Raw genomic sequence first — 18,916 nt, forward strand, 5'->3', positions numbered from 1 at the left:
GGACAGTACTGCCACTATCTATCACAGGAAGGGCAGCGATTGCAATAATGGTTGCCGTACCAAGACTACTATATTATTTTACGAATTTACCGTTGCTGGTGTCACAGGCTACTTTTAAATTACTGAACACTCTGGTCCCAGACCTTATTTGGGGAAAGGGCAGGAGACGCATCAGTCTAAAAAAGTTACAAGTGGGCACCCGGGCCGGGGGTCTGGGCGTACCGGACTTTCGAGCCTACTATTACGCCTGTCATTTACAATGGTTATCGTATTGGACGGTGGGATGTAATTTTCAGGAAGTAGACTACACAGACACTGATATTGACAACGGAGCATTGCATGCCTTGGTCCTGCCGGGCAATAGAACCCCGAATGACCTCCCCCCCTTATTGCAGATCACATTGAGATGCTGGAAAGCGACGCTACAGTACACAAATACACCCTATGCGTACGCAGGCAACATACCATTATTAGGTATCCCATTGGCAAGCGACAGGCTCACCATACGCAAACTGGCACCCTGGCTGGAGGTGGGTATTAGTACAGTGGCGGACTTATTTGGATAGGAGATGCTGCTGAATCATGATACCTTCATAAATGAAACCGGTGCCCCGGCACAACTATATCCAACACATGCAACATTGAGTCGGTACATAAAAACACACTGGGCCCCACAGAGGAGGGCACCTCCTGATAACAAATTGGTCAAAATGGTATATTACATGGGAAGAGGGCGTCACTTGATTAGATGGCTGTACGCTAGTATTAGCTCCCACACACGACCGTCCTTAGGAGCGCTGAAGGCTATTTGGGTGGTAGACATAGGCAGAGACCTGACAGACATAGAATGGTCAACAGTACTTGAGCACCCAAGGAAAGTCTCAAGGAACGCCAAGTTCAAATTTATCCAGACAATGGTCCTACATCGTGCGTACCTAACGCCGACTAGGCTGGATAAGATGTTTCCCCAGGCACAACACTCATGCCCAAGGTGTATGCTAGAAGGGGCAGGTTTATTGCACATGTTATGGGAATGCTCGAAGATAAGGAGATACTGGGATGCGATTAGAAGAAAAACCGGGGCGGCCGCACACCTTGTCATCAATAACACAGTAGAGGAATGCATTTTAGGTCTCCACGTCCATTTATCCAAACAAAAGGTACAATACCGGTTCATAGTCCTTGCATTAATACTGGCTATCATTACCATCACTATGAAATGGAAATCACGTAAACCCCCTGAAGTGCATGCTTGGTACACAGAAATGTTGCGTTGGAGTGGCGCAGAGGGCGCTGCGTTGCGCAGGAAAGAGATTAGAGGACTACGTAAAACACCAATTTCTCTTGAATGGGAAGCTATGTTAGAAGGGATGAGGTCACAAAACACAGATCCAGAAAATTAAGATATTGTACACTTCGCAGAGCAGGAAGCCCTACCACGAGAACGTTGCAGGTCATACGGAATTTTGTACCACTGTATGCGTTCATTATGACCATGTGCTGACGGGACTGGCTAATGTATATATGCAATAGACAGATAGAGACTGAGGTTTGAGGGGTGGGGAGAGTTGGGGATGTTTTTGGTTGATTATGTACTTCATTGGAAAACACGACAGATCCGCGTACTGCCGCAGAGCAAAGTGTAAAGCTCGTGATTGGAAACACAGCTATTATTACTCTTGGGAGATATGCACATTGTGCTCTGTAACATTGAGTGATACAATATATAAGCGGACTGTCTGTCAATAAAAAAAAAGTACCACCAGCACCCACAAATTTAGCCACATGCATTGGTGCTTGTCCACTTACTGTCTTTGTAATTGAAGCATATCTCTAGCAGAAATGTTTCTGCTTTTATATGTAATTAGTAGTTTTCATAAAGAAATGCCTTGTACTTTGTATAGTTTTGTAAGCAATAATAGTAATCAATGGGTCAGTGCACTTTTCTGACATTATCAGTGTTGGTTCAGATGTCAGGTTCCATATGTTAAATTTCCTGGGGTTGATGCAGACGTTTATGACCAATGAATGAATGCCATTAAGGGGGATACTTTCTCAGGTTTTCCTACGAGAGACAATTTGTTTTGTAAATGCATCAGTATTATTAAAAACCATAAGAAAACATGTTCCTGATCAGATCGGCAGACATTCTACAAGTGTAACTAGAATCATCTTCCTTAACCAGAAGCAATATTTTGCTAGTAACCTACATAAAGGCCACTTTTACCAACTTGTCCATAAACATGCGTTGAAAGCCCTACAAACTTAAACATTACTTCCCAGGATGGTGACAAATTCAGTAAAGGCCAATGCCAGAGCGTATGTTTATGTATTTCCCCACATCTTTCCATTATCTGAAATGAGTGTCATAAGCAAACTTGAAGAGCGGAAATCATTCTTTGATCCCTGGGGATCATTTTCCCCTACTAATTTCTCAAATGTATACTACATAGTGTTACGGGGTGACAGAAACCTTCAAAGGTAAAGGAACACACTCACTCCTCTTGGCAATGTAAAGACAGCTATTTACTATTATGACAGGGACAAAGACCTTCAACACACACAACACCGACTGCACCTAATTCTTTCTAAAATTGCTGCTTGTAGGCCGCTCTTTTTTATACATGATTGTACAATGGTTTATTACAAACAGTAAATAATAATTGACTTGCAAGTTACAGATTTAAGACGTAACAAACACTCAGACATGTGACCCCATAGCCCCAGATTCCGACCTACTCCATTCCACATTCTTTATTGCACTCTCAACAATTCTTGATAAATGAAGCCTTCTTCTGCATGTGAATACCTGTGCTTTCATGTTAAATTCAATTTAAGTGAAGTGTGTGCTTTCAGCAGTGTGCACTTAAGATCTTCGTCTGCTCTGAACTAATTTACGTCCCTGCACCCATGGTCTAATCAAGCAGCGATCTATTTGGAGGCACGAAGTGTGTGCCGGTGAACTTGTGTGTCAAAATCATAAATGCATTCAAGCTTACTAAACACGAGATGGTCTTTAACTGAAACCCTTTCAAGTTTCCTATTCCATTTTGTCCTCAAGTGAACTTTTCACCTTACTTGTGTCATTGAAAGATTTGGGCCTAAACTGTTTTTTAACCGCAAACAGTTTCGCATTTTCTGGTTGTGCTTGTTGTTGCGTCATATTCTTGTGTGTTATATTGTTTATGGTGTGTTTATTTTTTAGATTTTCTACAACAATAGAAGGAGCTGGACCCTTAAATGTGCTCCATTTTGCAAAAGTGATGGGTTACTGGCAGAATATCATCATCAAAAAACTTCATCAAAAAACTTTATTTAGGCTATTACAGCCATAAAAGCACATTTAAATTTACAACACAATAAAATATTATCCATGACAGAAGGAGAAAGTGCGATGTCGTTGGGAACACTGCTATATACATGTGTAGTGATACGCAAGCCACAATAATTTGGGAAGTGCAAAATCATCATTGGTGGGAAATTCATAAAATTAAAGCTTACATTAAAAATATAATTTACAGTAAAAGCATATAAGAACATTATTAAACATGTCCGATATCTTTTAAAACGTCCATTGTCAGCGCACCAGCCGGCAAGAGGGAACTCTATCTCTCACATAAAGTTAACTCCCGATGCCTAGCTGCAAGGTTAATTATAACAGAGTGGATAATCACAGTTGATAAAAAAAGCAGAACTAAGTGCCAGTCTTTAACAAATACCCTTGTTTGGACCACATAGCAAGGAGGAATTTCCAAATTACAGCAACATAAACTGGGTTGGTGTCAGATTTTAGGATCCTAAAGATTTCACGATAGTTCCTAATGCCCAGGTTTCTGCACAATTCAAGTTCAAGTTCAAGTTCATGTATTTATAGAGCGCACTACTCACCCAGAGGGTCTCAAGGCGCTGGAGGGAGGGGTTTACTTTTTATCGAATAGCCATGTTTTCAGTTCTTTTCTGAAGGAGATGTGATTCTGAGTAAGGCGGAGGTGGGTGGGGAGTGAGTTCCAGGTCTTGGCAGCCAGGAAGGAGAAGGATCTGCCACCCATGGTGGTTTTTCGGATGCGCGGGACTGCGGCGAGGGCTTGATAAGATGATCTTGGTTGGCGGGTGGGATAGTAGAAGGACAGTCGGTTGTTGAGGCATTCGGGTCCTAGATTATAAAGGGCCTTGTGTGCTTGGGTAAGAAGGCGGAAAGTGATTCTTTTGTTGACGGGAAGCCAGTGGAGGTTTTTTAAGTGACCGGTGATGTGCTCTTGGCGCGGAATGTCTAATATGAGTCTCGCTGATGCGTTTTGGATGCGCTGGAGTTTTTTCTGCAATTTTGTTGTAATTCCGGCGTAGAGTGTGTTGCCATAGTCCAGTCGACTCGTGACCAGTGCATGGGTGACAGTCTTTCTTGTTTCGAGGGGGATCCAGCGGAAGATCTTTTTGACAATGCGAAGGACGTTGAAGCAGGAGGACGATACGGCGTTGACTTGTCTGGACATTGAGAGGGAGGAGTCTAGAATGAAGCCAAGGTTACGTGCATGGTCTGTGGGTGTGGGCGCAGCTCCCAAGGCGGAAGGCCACCAGGAGTCGTCCCAAGCTGAGGGGGAGGATCCTAGGATGAGCACCTCCGTCTTGTCTGAGTTGAGTTTTTAGCGGCTCTGTTTCATCCATTCGGCTACTTCTTTCATACCTTCATGAAGGTTGTTTTTGGCGGTGTTGGGGTCTTTGGTGAGGGAAAGGATTAGCTGGGTGTCGTCGGCGTAGGAGATGATGTTGAGGTTGTGTTGACGTGCGATGGAGGCGAGGGGACTCATGTAGACGTTGAAGAGGGTGGGACTGAGTGAGGAACCTTGAGGTACGCCGCAGATGACTTCGGTGGGCTCTGAGTAGAATGGGGGGAGTCGGACTCTCTGTGTTCTCCCGGCTAGGAATGAGATGATCCAGTCCAAGGCTTTTCCTTGTATGCCGATGTTGTTGAGGCGTTGTATGAGGGTGTTGTGGCAGACAGTGTCGAAGGCGGCGGAGAGGTCGAGTAGAATGAGGGCCACTGTTTCACCGTTGTCCAGGAGTGCTCGGATGTCGTCGGTCGCCGCAATGAGGGCGGTTTCGGTGCTGTGTTTGGCTCGAAAGCCGTTCTGTGAGGGATCCAGGGAGTTGTTGGATTCAAGGAAGGCTGCTAGTTGGTTATTGACGGCTTTCTCGATGACTTTGGCCGGGAAAGGGAGGAGGGAAATGGGTCGGTAGTTTTTCAGATCTGAGGGGTCTGCTGTTGGTTTTTTCAGAAGGGCGCTGAGTTCGGCGTGTTTCCATATTTCTGGAAAGGTGGCGGAGTCGAAGGAGCAGTTGATGACATCGCGGAGTTGGGGAGCGATGATGGAGTTAGCTTTGTTGAAGATGAAGTGGGGGCAGGGGTCAGAAGGTGAGCCAGAGTGGATTGAGTTCATGAGGTGAATGGTGTCTTCAATGGTGATTGGGTTCCAGGAGTTGAGGTAGTTAGTTGGAGGGGTGGGATCTGAAGTGGGTGGGGTGAGTTGGTCATTGGGAGTATTCTTGAAGCTGTTGTGGATGTCGGCAATTTTGTTGTAGAAGAAGGAGGAAAGCGCATCGCAGAGGTCTTGGGAGTTAGTGATGTCGTTGGATGCTGCGGGAGGGTTGGTGAATTCTTTGACGATATTGAAGAGTTCCTTGCTGTTATGAGAATTGTTGTCGAGACGGTCCTTAAGTGCTGATTTCTTGGCGGAACGGATCAGTTGGTGGTGTTTGCGGGTGGCTGTCTTGAGGGAGGCCATGTTGTCTGAAGTTGGTTCTTTTCTCCAATTCTTCTCCAGGGTGCGGCATGTCTTCTTGGATTTTTTAAGGTCATCGTTGAACGAGGGAGCTTTTTTGCTGGATGGTTTCGACTGGTGTTTTTTCAGGGGTGCTAGTTCGTCCGCACTGTGGGTAATCCATTGCCTGAGGTTGGTGGCCGCTAGGTCTGGGTCCGTTGCCAGGGTGGGAGTGTTTTGGCTGAGTGATGTGAGGAGTTGTTCGGTGGTGATTTTGTTCCATTTTCTTCGGGGAATGGGTTGTAGACGGTTGTGGGTCAGGGTTGATTTGTAGCTGAAGTGAACACAGCTATGATCCGTCCAGTGGAGGGCTGTAGTATGATCGAAGGAGATGTGCTTGCTGGAGGTGAAGATAGGGTCGAGCGTGTGTCCGGCTATGTGAGTGGGGGTGTCAACAAGTTGTTTGAGTCCGAGATTGGACAGGTTGTCCAGAAGGGTGGTGGTGTTGTTGTCCAGAATGTTGTCAAGGTGGTAGTTGAGGTCTCCTAGAAGAATGTAGTTCTCTGAGGCGAGGGCGTGCGGGCTGACGAAGTCAGTGATGTCGTCGCTGAATTGAGATCGGGTGCCTGGGGGCCTGTAAATGAGGGTTCCTCTAAGTGTGGTCCTGGGGTCGGTGTGGATCTGAAAGTGGAGGTGTTCGGCGGTTGCAAGATTGACGTCCGAGCTGGTTGTAATTTTGATGGTGTTTCTATGGACGATGGCGATGCCTCCTCCAGTTTTTTTATTGGTGCGGTCTTTTCGAATGATCTTGTAATTGTCTGGTATGGCTATGGCGATGTCGGGGGCAGAAGATGCATTCATCCATGTTTCAGTAAGGAAGGCGATGTCAGGTGACGCAGTGTCGATTAGGTCCCAGAGTTCGGTTGCATGTCTGTGGACCGAGCGGGTGTTCAGTAGGATGCATTTCAAGTTGTTGGGTTCGGAGCTGTGTGTGGAGGAAGTGTGTTTGGTGAGGGTCCTGACGCAGTTGAACTTGCAGGAGAGGCAGGCGAATGGGCCGTGGGTACGTCCTGGGGTGGCTTCACAGCAAAGTGGAGTGCGTCCGGTGTTGAGGGCGAGGAGTGTAGCGGCATCATAAGTTACTCTGGGGGGTTGGGAGCGGCGTAGAGCAGGGGGACGGGCGCTGGGCGCGGTCCAGACGCGGACGGGCGCAGACGGGCTTACCTTTGGCGCACCTTCGGCGCGCAAGGGGCGCGGTCGCTGCGCGTGAACGCTGCGCGGAAAGGCATCTGTCATATATGGATGTTGGAGTGGGCGGGGCGAGGGAGGGTCAGCTGGGAGGCGGGGCGGGCTGTGGGGGACGGGCACTGAGGCACCACAACAATCGATAAGATGGCGGCAGATAAACAACAACGAAACCGGAGGCAGGCACAGACAAACAGCAATGGCTCCACTCAAAGCAGGCAATGCACACTCAACTCAGCGGCACAGATCGCGTAGCAGCTGCGAAAGCGCGTCTTAAAGCGCCGTTATAATTCACCCTAAATGCGCTACACAAGTCTTCAAAGCACACGCACTACAGCGCTATGCTGAGAACGAGGCGGCACTGATGCGGTTAAGAATGGTGATAAATCGCAGTGTACTATACCACGCAGGAGCTGGGGGCGAGGGGAGCGACCGCCTTCAGCAAGCGTCGGGCCGGTCACAGCGCTTACAGGTCTGGGAGCGGGCTATGTAGTCTGTGGGAGGGAGGGTCAGCTGGGAGGCGGGGCGGGCTGTGGGGGACGGGCACTGAGGCACCACAACAATCGATAAGATGGCGGCAGATAAACAACAACGAAACCGGAGGCAGGCACAGACAAACAGCAATGGCTCCACTCAAAGCAGGCAATGCACACTCAACTCAGCGGCACAGATCGCGTAGCAGCTGCGAAAGCGCGTCTTAAAGCGCCGTTATAATTCACCCTAAATGCGCTACACAAGTCTTCAAAGCACACGCACTACAGCGCTATGCTGAGAACGAGGCGGCACTGATGCGGTTAAGAATGGTGATAAATCGCAGTGTACTATACCACGCAGGAGCTGGGGGCGAGGGGAGCGACCGCCTTCAGCAAGCGTCGGGCCGGTCACAATTGTATAACCCATTTAAACCTAGCCTGTTTGTATGCCGAGCAGAAGAACAATACATGAATTACTGTTTCCTCCTCCACTAGGCATCCAAGACAGAGGCAGTGGGTTGCGCCCGCCCACTTATTAGTTATTGCATAGAGCGGGATCATCCCATATCTGAATTGCAGAAATAACTTCCTTGCTAATGGGGGCTGTATTAAATCTAGCACCTGCTCAAATTGATAGTGTGACTTAAAATCCAAGAACCCATGTGTTAAACTCATAGATTTGACTGCCTGTATTATGCTAGTCAATTTAAACTCTTTCAATTCTTTAACTAAAGTTTTTTTAGGGCTAGCTAGACAAGATTCTTCAGGAGTGATCCATAAATCCTCCCTGCCCATAGCTGGAAAAGAATCCCTAACAAAGGATAACCAGGGTATACTACCCACAGCCCCCAATGATGACATTACTGCTTTTAGTTCCTCCCTATAGTGTCTCAACTCTGGTGTACTCCACAGCTGTCGCCAATAAAGCAACGGTCCGGACGAGATTAAATCCGCCATTGAGAGGATACCCAAATCCATCCTTGGTGGTACTAGGGGTGTGTTTGTTGGAAGAGCCAGGATTTGTTTAATGAACTTATTTTCAGTGAGCGTCAGGGCATTAGATGGACTGTGCTCCCACAATTCTGCCCCTTATAAAGAAGACGACCGGGCTTGTAATCTGTATATTTCTAGCGGTGGGCTTATGACCTTTAAGGCACAACTCTTGAAGACCATGTATTTTGTTTATAAATATTTACTACAAGGTTCCTCTTTTTGCAAAACTGGCTAAATTCCTTTAGCACTCGCTGCATCCCCTTCGGAGATTTCGAGAGGAGCAGGGTGTCAGCCGCAAACATTAATGCGGGAAATTTGCGGAATGATATTTTAGGGGAGTCCAAATCCTTGGCGGCAAGTAGATCTTCAATTAAACCGTTTAAGAAGAGGGAAAAGAGGGTCGGTGCAAGCACGCATCCCTGCCTCACCCCCTTACCGACAGGGAAAGGGGCTGTTAGTTGCCCATTCTTGCCGTATCTTACTCTAGAGTATGTGCCCTCGTGGAGGCGTTTAAGTTGGAAACAAAGATATGGTGGAACTCCCATGTCCAGCAGGATACTCCACAGCTGGTCACGGTCCACCATATAAAACGCTGATTTCAAATCTAAAGCCTGCTTGCAACGGAGTTAGAACATCACAGACTTCCATCCAATCCTGTAGTCTTCCTAATAACACCGTTGCAAAAATATTTTGGGTAACATCAATGAGGCTAATTGGCCTATAATTTGCAGGTTCAATAGGGGACCCTTTTTTATAGATCGGAATGATCTCTGCACCAGCCCACGTAGACGGTGGGTGCTGGAAGGCCATGTAGAATTGCATTAAAAAGTAATAATAGATATGGAGCCCACACTGCCTGTTCATTTGTATACAAGTCCCCAGGGATTCTATCCAATCCTGGTGCTTTATTGGGTTGTAACTTTGCTAGAGCAGATAATACCTCAACCATAGTACATGGGGGGTATATCCCATGAGGGTTCAGGGTTAGAATAACACATCAAAGTCTCACTCGCACTTGAATCAATAGACGGGCTTGAGTATAGTTCCTTAAAATATAGATGCCAGGCTTCCTCATCAATATTTGGATCGATAGTGGTTCTACCCTCAATGTTTCCCGTGTTGACCAGGTTCCAAAAACCTCTACTATCTTTTGAATCCAAAGCCTTCTTAATGGCCTGCCATCTATCAGCTTCCCAATCTGATTTTGCTTTTGCAATTATTTTCTTAAAAACAGCCCGAGCTTCCCGAATACGGATGTTGTCACCCCCCTTGAGTGATGACAGCAGGGCTCGCTTTGCTTTTCTACAATTCCTACTATACCAGTTTTTTTTTATCACTGCCAGATTTATTATTAACAGGCCCACTATTAAAAAAAAAATCCACCAGAATCTGAACCATTTCTTGATTAATTTTCCATAGGTCACTATCGGGTCCTAAATTCATTGGATTGTCTGATAAAAGACTTGCTTTCTCGAACAATGGTATAGTACTCATATACATTTTTGACGTAATTTCCGGCGATTGATTTATTGTGGCCCATCGAATTTGTCTCCCTCCTTCAGCAACAACCAGGTTGTTTTGATGCGGGTTGACGGGCCTCAACCTATTCCCCCCCATCTGGAAGGCTTGCACTGCGACCAGAGGATTGTGGTTGCTTTCAATACGCGCTTCGACGCTGAAATCCGCCACTTTATGCCAGATCTCTACACTGAGCAAAAAGTAGTCAATTACTGAAGCCTGGCCGGGTCTCACAAAGGTAGGACGCCCCGGGTTATCACCCGGAAACCGTCCATTGCAGGCCCTTAGGGAAAAGGTCAGGGTTAAAGAGGTTAATTATAGGACTAAAGGTGTCCACCCGACTGATCGGGTAGATATTGGGCGCCGTAATTGACCAAATGGCGTCCTCATTGCTAGTTCTAGGTTTTGTGAGACCATTAAGGGGTTCAAAGTGGCAATTAAAATCCCCAACGTTTAGAAAATACATGTTCCCTGCAAGTGAATTAAGGAGATTTACCATAAAATCTAGCGTCGGAGAAGTCCCACCATGCTGGACTGGCCGGGAATAAACATTAATAATAGCTAGTTTCGGTAGATTGTTATGTGACAAGAGGATACATGTAATATCTGGGGAGTGTGTTTCAGTTGCAGACCCTATTACGCCGTACCTCTGGACCGACTATATTACTCGTACTCACTGCTTCATCCATTAACATTGTAAGGTCCATTGGTTGCACAACCGAGCCTAGGGTCGATGGAATGTTAGAAATAGCGGGAACCGCAGAACCCCTTAATCCATCCCTCGCAGGTTCGTGGGTTTGGCCACAGTTCGCCATTTTATTTTTGATACATCCCAAGGTGGTCGCCGTCAGTTCTTCACATTTTTCAAGTCTATTCTCAATTAGTAAAAGTCTTTATAATAAAGGCTGTTAGGACGATGTTATGACACCACCTATTTTTTGCCAATAAACCTCCTCAAGCTGGGACAATCCGACGACAGTGTCAGCCGCATTCATACTATTAGCAACTTGGGATCTCTCCTGGGGGGCTTCAATAGTAAGGAAGTCTGTATTTGCCGGGTCACTAGGCTTGTTGGGTCTTGAAATCTTAGGGGGTTTTTTCCCCTCTGGGGAGCACCCCCTCGCTTCCTCTTGAGGGCCGCCCCCTGCCTATGCTCTGTGGGTTGCGGGGGGTCTTTGGGGGCTTCCATGGTGCATGAAAGTGAGCCACTATTAGGTTTTGACAATACATTATGTGACGTTGACATAGAGTGGGAGGGCTCTCCATCCAAATGTGAGGACCCTGTATCTTGTAATAGTTGACGGGTACTCTGGCTCGGTGACCCAGAAACAAGGGCAGTTTGAAGGTGTTTTTTCCGGTGTGCGTGCATTCATCAGGCCCCCCAAAGACGAACGTTTAGCAAACACAGGATCCAGAGAAAGAAGATGCTCTGTGATGGCTATCTCGTGTGCCAAAACAGATGTAGCCCTCGTTACAAATTGGTCAAGAGTCCCTGCTACATAACCACCCCCTACAGCTTTCTTCCCCCTTCCATCACGCCCGGACATTTCTCAGTCGATGTAATAGAAATAAAGTTCAATAATGGTTAATGCAACACTTACTGGAAAGGCGACCGAATCGTTGGTGGAGGAGACGTCAGAGGGGGGGCTCAGCCCAGCCTCCCCCAGTCTCCAACGGGCTCAAACAGGCCCGCCCTTGAGCCGGGCTTCGCCCAGCAGGCGTCCGCCCGCGTTCCGCGCAGCGGGTGCTGCGAGGAGTTAAGATGCGGCTGGAGGAGGGGCTAATGCGCCTCAGGTGGTGCAGGGCAGCAAAGTTTCCTGGGACCTGGAGTCCCTTTGAAGATCCGGCAAGTCTCTCCCGTCTAACTTTTTTTTATGAACTCCCTGTTTCTGTCATTTAAGTGTTGGTCCTTATTTAAATGTTGTAGAGCCCCATGCAATTTAATATTCTCTCTTGTGGTTGAGCAGGATGTTATCCGTTCACATTCCATACATTCTCGTGCTCGAACCAAAAGTTAGTAACCTGGATGATATTCTTAGATAAGGTATACCTCGAATAGTAAGTTCTACAAATCTTTTCTGATGAATAGGTGTGAAGGTGCCTGGCAGATATTGACCAAGATGGAGTTCCATATCCTTGGATCAGAATTTCTCAATAGAGCTCTTCACGTAGCACTTAAAATAAGATATTGGGCCACATGCATCAAAGTCAGGATTTGCAATTCCTAAATAGCGATTTTTAATAAAACGCTATTTAGGAATCGCAAATCCCTATGCATTTAGGAATTGCAAAAAAAATTGTGATTACTACACATTCCATAATTTCTCCTGGAAAGGAATTGCTTCCCATGGATTCCTATGGGCCTAGAGGCATGCGCAATTTGAGAGTACCCAATAGGTACTCTCAAATAGCGCATGCAGTTTCAAGCGTGCAAGGGTGCCAAAAGGACACCATGTTGCACCCCAGAAATCTCCATGTTACCACATTCTTGCGCACACACATGCCTCAAGGGCATGTCTGTGTGTAACATGGAACTTTGAAAAATGCACTTCAAAGTTTTCGCAAATTACCATCAAGTTTAAATTGATGGTAATTTGCGATCCCTAATAGCGAAATCGCAATTTGAAATTGCATCATACATTGAATTTAGGGAATCCCAATTTGCCGTTCCCTAAATGCATTTGCAATTTAAGTAATACCCCTTCGGGGGTGATTCGTGCGCTATACAAGTACTGGATTTACTGGATTTACAAGACCTGCACGGACAGGCTGACTGAAGACTGTAAACATCATAGGAGACCCGCAGAAAATGATACAGGACTTTTACCTAAGGATCCTTGGCACACTGGTGCATGCATAGCCAATGCCACCTGCTTCACCACCAACTCAACAGCAGTTCTACTGCCTCATCCATCATCACTATTGCTGCAGGCCCATCTGCCACAACCAGAGGCCAATACCAAGGAGGTCATTGAGACTGAGGAAGAAGAGGAAGAAGAAAAGGCAGAGGTGATAGAATGGAAACCTGGCAGAAAAGAAGTTGAATTGAAGAATATGTCACCTCAACAGCCAAAGCCACTCTCTTGTTGGTATTTCACTCACTGCCCATTGATAACTCCAACTTTCAGCTGCTGGTGAAGAATGTATTGAAACATTCGAACTGTTTCTTATTGCCAGAGAAGCTGTATCCTGTATGACTTTCATGATCAACCCAAGAAGCAACTTCAGTTTATACCAGTCATTGACCACATCTAGTAAATTTGGGAAAAAGCTATTAGAATCACCACATACATCCCTATGATCTTTCCCTACATTAACAAAAGTGCCTAAAAGTGCTTCTGTCTGTCTCATCACTCACAAAATTTGATCATGATGAATGCAACCCCGCGGTGATCTAACAATTCGATATCTCCTTTACTGTTCCCCCTGTTGCGCAAGGGTGGGGCAGGAAGAGGAGGACAGGTTTAAAAATGGTATTTCTTCTATGATGGCTACTTCTGTGTATATACTATTGCAAATGTGAGCAGACATTGGTCCTATTGCAGCCCTGGTCCAGAGATTTGAAGCCACATGTCCTACTCTTGAAGAGGATTTGCACAGTCCAGATACCAGGACACTGCTTGATAACTTTGACTTTTTAGAGGCACTTATCATCATTTTCCCTTTCTCGTGGCTCTGGATGACCCTCAACAAATGGTGGTCTATCATGCCTGACAAGTGGGTCCTCAAACTTACTCAACATGTTCACACTGTCAAATTCCTTAAACTATCCACTCAAGTAAAGCCTTCAAGAGAAACACATTATTGCCTTCCCCCACTTCATGCTGAAACCCTTACTGTGCCCTGGAAAGGAGCCCTGAGCTTCTCCTGGATGTCTGCGAAATCAAGATCAAAGTAAAGGCAGAGTAATTTCATACACTTATCTGAAGATTATACATTAGCTTCTAACAGACTGTCACCTAAACGAATTGGTGGTGTTGAGGTCTTTCCAGAATCCTTCCTATGCAGCGGAAAGATTATACTCTTATGCTTGTGCTTCAAAATCTGCACAATGGTGGTTTTTAGGGGGTAGTTCAGTTCAGAGCTCTTCCACCTCATTTGCTGAAGTGTGGATGCTTTAGAATGAGGTGCATGTGTTACTATATGTACATAGTTTTGCAACATTTTAGGCATGTTTGTTTTATTCACTACCATTGTAATTCATCGTGGAACTCCCAATTTAACGACCGGGAATGACTCAAAGTTGTGAGTCAATAAGAGATACCAATGCTGTAGAACTGTAGTTGTGGTTAAGTAACTTAAGCGATAACTCACATTGTCACTCTCCAGTGTACGAAATCAGATCTAGACAAAGTAGAAACATGTTGGTAAAAACACACAGGACTCTGCAGAATAGATAATACTTGCATAACTCTCTTCAAGAATGAAAAAAGACACCATTTTTAATTAGTGTTGAGGTTTATTGATGCATTTTAAAAAACAGCATGATGTCACATGATTTTTAATAACCTCTTATTTCATCTGTTTCTATTCCTGCAGGTCTGGACAAGCATTGTCGGCTGACGGAACCCCTTGGCGTTAGGATGGCTGAATTTCCTTTGAACCCCATGTTTGCCAAGATGCTGCTGGAGTCAGGTGTTTAACAAGTATACGTAATAATCCCTAGTGGATTTTCGACTTTTTGGTTGCACTTTTGATAAACAGCCATACTTTTGAAAGTCAGCCTTTTTGGGGGCTGTTTCGTTTGCTGCACTGGAGCTTGAATATGGTGAATCTACTCCAGTTTAATTAGTGTAGTTCTCAAAGTTTGTACTAATCCCACCATTCTGTTTAATGTTTTGGCGTTGGCACCTTGCATGCTGGTATCGCAGAGAGTCTTGGAGCTAGCTATGCGTGAGTGAGGCATGGTAGAGCCCCAGTGGTTAAGTAATGGCCAACCAAATGTACTGAGTGTAATTCCACAGACATTGGATTCATATAAATAGAGCGAGTGTGTGTGTTTGTGTGTTTGTTTGTTTGTTTGTTTTTTATGGGCCGTGCCCGAAATAAACAATTATTACTATTTATATATTATTTTTTTCAACCGAGGTGGGAGGCAACTCAGAACAGCATATTATCAGTTGAAGTTGGAAGGTGATACAAGATTGTGTACATTTAATCAGAATTTATAGTTTTGAATTGCAAAATATGATAATTTACATTTTTAATTATGGAATCCCTGCAACTTTTGGTATCTTCCAGTGTTTCGGGATGCATTCTGTCCATTCAAAATATCGAAAATGAAAACCCGTAATATTCTTTTCATCTTAAATTTACACCTTTTCCAAATTATAAAAAGTGTGGAGGTATTTTGCTAGACTGTTTACCAGCATCTAAGGAAAAAATTATGTTTAATGGCTGTTATTTTAAAGTACTAAACTTTAATGAGATAATGCGAAATGGTTTTGTAGATTTTTGGTTAACTTAAGAAATAAAATAAAAATTACCCGTTTGTGAATTACATTTTCTAATAAACATGTTTGCACATACTTTAATATGTATTAACATAATATCTTGTCCCTGGATTCTTCAATAGGCAATTTTGGATGTTCGGCAGAAATTCTGAGCATTGCTGCCATGATGCAGATACAGAGTGTCTTTGTGTTACCTCCCAACCAGAAGGCAAAGGCAGTAAGTTTCTGAGCTACATGTCCTGTGTACTGTACTTGAAAGTTTATATTGTGTATGCAACTACTTTATTAGTGTTTTCATTTCAATTAAAAACTCTTTGAAGACAAACCTTTAACTGAGATGTGTTTTTATCTCTAAGCATAGGCAATATTACTAGTACTAATTTAACTAGAGTGACTTATTTGTTCTTTGAATGTGCAAAACACAAGCTTCCAAAAAATGATAGATGCAGTTTTTGGAGAAGTCCTGATTTTTAAACTTACCTTTTTGTAGGATTCACACGCTGTTCGAAATTTCCAAGAAACCTTCTACCATGAACATAAACGTATTGAATAAATATAGAATTCTTCCGAACAGTATTCCCTACAACTGGTCTCATTGTTAATATTCAATGGCTTTCAAAAACAACGAAACACTGTCTATTTAGTGGGTATTCTGGCACATTTACAGAAGGGGATTTTATCTAACTGCACACATTTATCTCACTTTGCTCAACTTATGCTAGTTAGCAACCACCTAGGAGCTCATTATATGGCCTCAGTATGCAGTGGGCTTCTGTTTTATAAATTCCGCATTGACAAAAAACACATTACTGCAGAACTGAAAGGGAAGCGTTTAAAGAGGTTCTCTAAATGTTAATTGTTCATGTTACTCTTTCACATCTCATTTTTCAAAAGATTGTTTTTTTTCTGTCGGTAAACTGACAATTGACCCACACTGTCCTCTGTGACATCACAGATTACTTAGTTATTTGAGGTGTATGTTCAAACCCTTTGTTTAAGTGAAATGAACATAAACATATACGTTTTCTATCTTGAATATTCGTACACTATTTCCTCGTATATTGCTCGTTGTTCATACTGGTTGTTTAAACATTGTACTGTTTTCATTTGGTTCCTTGTCTCACTTTTTCAGCGTCGAGAGCACAGAAAGTTTGCTGTGGAAGAAGGTGATCATCTCACTATGCTTAATGTGTTCGAAGCTTTCATCAAAGTAAGTAAAATTGAATATATTTTTAATCCTTTGACTGCTAAATTGTATTGAATGTATAGTCATTACGACCCCTGACGAGACATTGAAGCGCTAATCCAGAATCCAAAAACGATTAGTGGTGAATTAGTATACGGAAATATAAATTGTTCATTATTTGTCATATGACATTCTATAACTAGATAAGACTTGTAGTGATACCTAGACCATTACCAGTATTTAAAAATAATGGCATGCTTTGCAGGTGCTTATAAATATTTTTTGGGCTCAATATCCTGTAGATCAACCCTATAGAAGCAAACGTGTATTTTTATTTCATAATCCAAGATATTTGAGTGCATCACAAACATGTGATCTTTGAATGTTAGAATTTAAATATTCCCTATCAAAACTCAATATAGAATTTTAAGGTAGATTTTAATGGCAGTACATGAACAGTAGATGTTAGTATTTTAAGTCGTACTTGTGGCATGGAAATCATCACTGTGCACTCACACATACACCCTGTTTTATGTTTCGCTGCACAGACAGGCATGTTGTGTGTGTGGTAGAATTGTGGTATTTACCTCATCCCTCTTTCTTTATTTGCCAGCCAGCCAGAGCCTCTCATTGCTTGTGAGAAAATCCCTGTGCCTAATTCAATAGTGTAGTATAAGCTAGCCATAACCCTGCTGATCTCAAAAGGAAATAAAAATGACATGCAAGACATAACATTCATGGGGGCGTGGCTTGGAGGCCGATGAGGGAAGCCGCATGGGCGACGGGATCCGCCATTAAACCCGCTTTAATCCTGATACACAGAGGCATCGCACCCCCTGATGCCACCAATGTGCTGGGGAACGAAGGGCGCCTGTCTGGGTGCGTTTTGAGAGCAGGACGGCGCGGATTCCTGAAGTTCTTCGCGGATCCTCTTGCTGGCAGCGGAGACGGGAGGCAGCCGCAAAATGGCGGCCGAGTGATAACGAGAGTCCTGGGGATGGATTTTGCAGCGACTGCCGCTTCCCGGAGGACTGCCGCGGGGCGGGACTGGCACTAGCGGCGGCTGGGGGCTCCCAGCTTGAATGAGAAGGTGGTGGTGGGGTGCGAGACGGGTCACCGACCCACGCTGACTGCGGCCTATTGAAAATCGCCTGTGGCTTAGCCGGGAGGCGGACAGCGCTGTGGAGGCCAGGATCGCCGTGCCGACCAAGGGGGTGGACCTCGGCTGACTGAGGCGGCAGACATAGACGAATTGGGGGCGTCAAGGAGGCCCAACTTCACACTGGTGAGTGGGGCGCAGGGGGGCCCGGGCCTGCGGATTGCGTAGGTGGGTGCGGGGTCCCAGGGCCGCCGCGCTCTGTGAACCAGGGCGCGGGAGGGTAAGGGCGCCTGCGGAGGTCCATTGCTACCTGGGGAGAGTTCTTGCAGCAATCGCAGCTGAAGGCGTGGAGCCAGTACCTGGAACGCAATGGGGCGAAGAGAGCCACAGAAAGGACCCCGAACCCAGGAGCAAGGGGAGAAGTAGCGGGCCCAGAATTGTGGCGACATTGCTTGCGTAGCCCCCCTAACAGTGAAGCATTTCCCGGAGCTGGAGGTCAGAACGATTGGTGGAACCCGAGAACAGCTGAGAACTGCTGTGGCCGGCGCCTTGGACTTGGTGTGTGGCGGTGAGGGCTTGATTGGACGGTGCCGGGGGTGCGAGTTGATCCCGTTTGGGCATTAGGAGCCTGATACCTTGTTGCTTGCATTGACGTTGGGAGCCCTGGGATGGGTCTTTGCAGCTGGCGCAAACTGTGAGAATTTATGAAAGAAGGGGGCCCCTGCCTTACAAGGATGAACCCTGGCAAGGAATATAATTTTTAGAAAAAGAAGCTCAGCATCGGGTTCTATGCACTATTCTTAAAAATATCAAATTGACGTTAAACCTGTGACACTATATGAGAATACCATAGTATGTTTTTCTTTTATATTATTTTTATTTTCATCTTAGTATTTCATGAACATTCTGTCCCACGATAATTTTTTTTGTATATTTTATATAGACATTTTTTCCTTTATATAGATATTTAATTCACAATTTGTTAAACACAATTTGTTTAATATCTAGAACCACAATTCCTTCCACTCAACGCGTTTCGGCTTGCGCCTGCATCAGGAATTCTGTGTTACTTTTCTCATACATTGGAACTGTATTTATGTACTAGTTACTCGAACTTGATAACGGAGAAGGACGTAACATTTCCGGTGTCTACCCACTCTGTACAATTCTCTTGATATTTTTGAATTCTTTAT

The 18,916-nt window shown here is 44.9% G+C and overlaps 1 protein-coding gene across 2 annotated transcripts in view; it reads left to right on the forward strand.

The window, feature by feature from the left end:
- The window catches only part of DHX35 (DEAH-box helicase 35), a 661,155-nt gene that overhangs the window by 520,088 nt on the left and 122,151 nt on the right, over nt 1-18,916 (forward strand). For both annotated transcript variants that reach the window (XM_078652154.1, XM_078652155.1), the window contains 3 exons: nt 14,525-14,620; nt 15,561-15,655; nt 16,571-16,648. In XM_078652154.1, coding sequence (XP_078508280.1) covers nt 14,525-14,620; nt 15,561-15,655; nt 16,571-16,648 — 269 coding nt within the window. The remainder of the gene's footprint in view (nt 1-14,524; nt 14,621-15,560; nt 15,656-16,570; nt 16,649-18,916) is intronic.

The sequence above is a fragment of the Lissotriton helveticus genome, chromosome 7, assembly GCF_964261635.1.
Source record: "Lissotriton helveticus chromosome 7, aLisHel1.1, whole genome shotgun sequence".
NCBI classification, from domain to species: domain Eukaryota; kingdom Metazoa; phylum Chordata; class Amphibia; order Caudata; family Salamandridae; genus Lissotriton; species Lissotriton helveticus.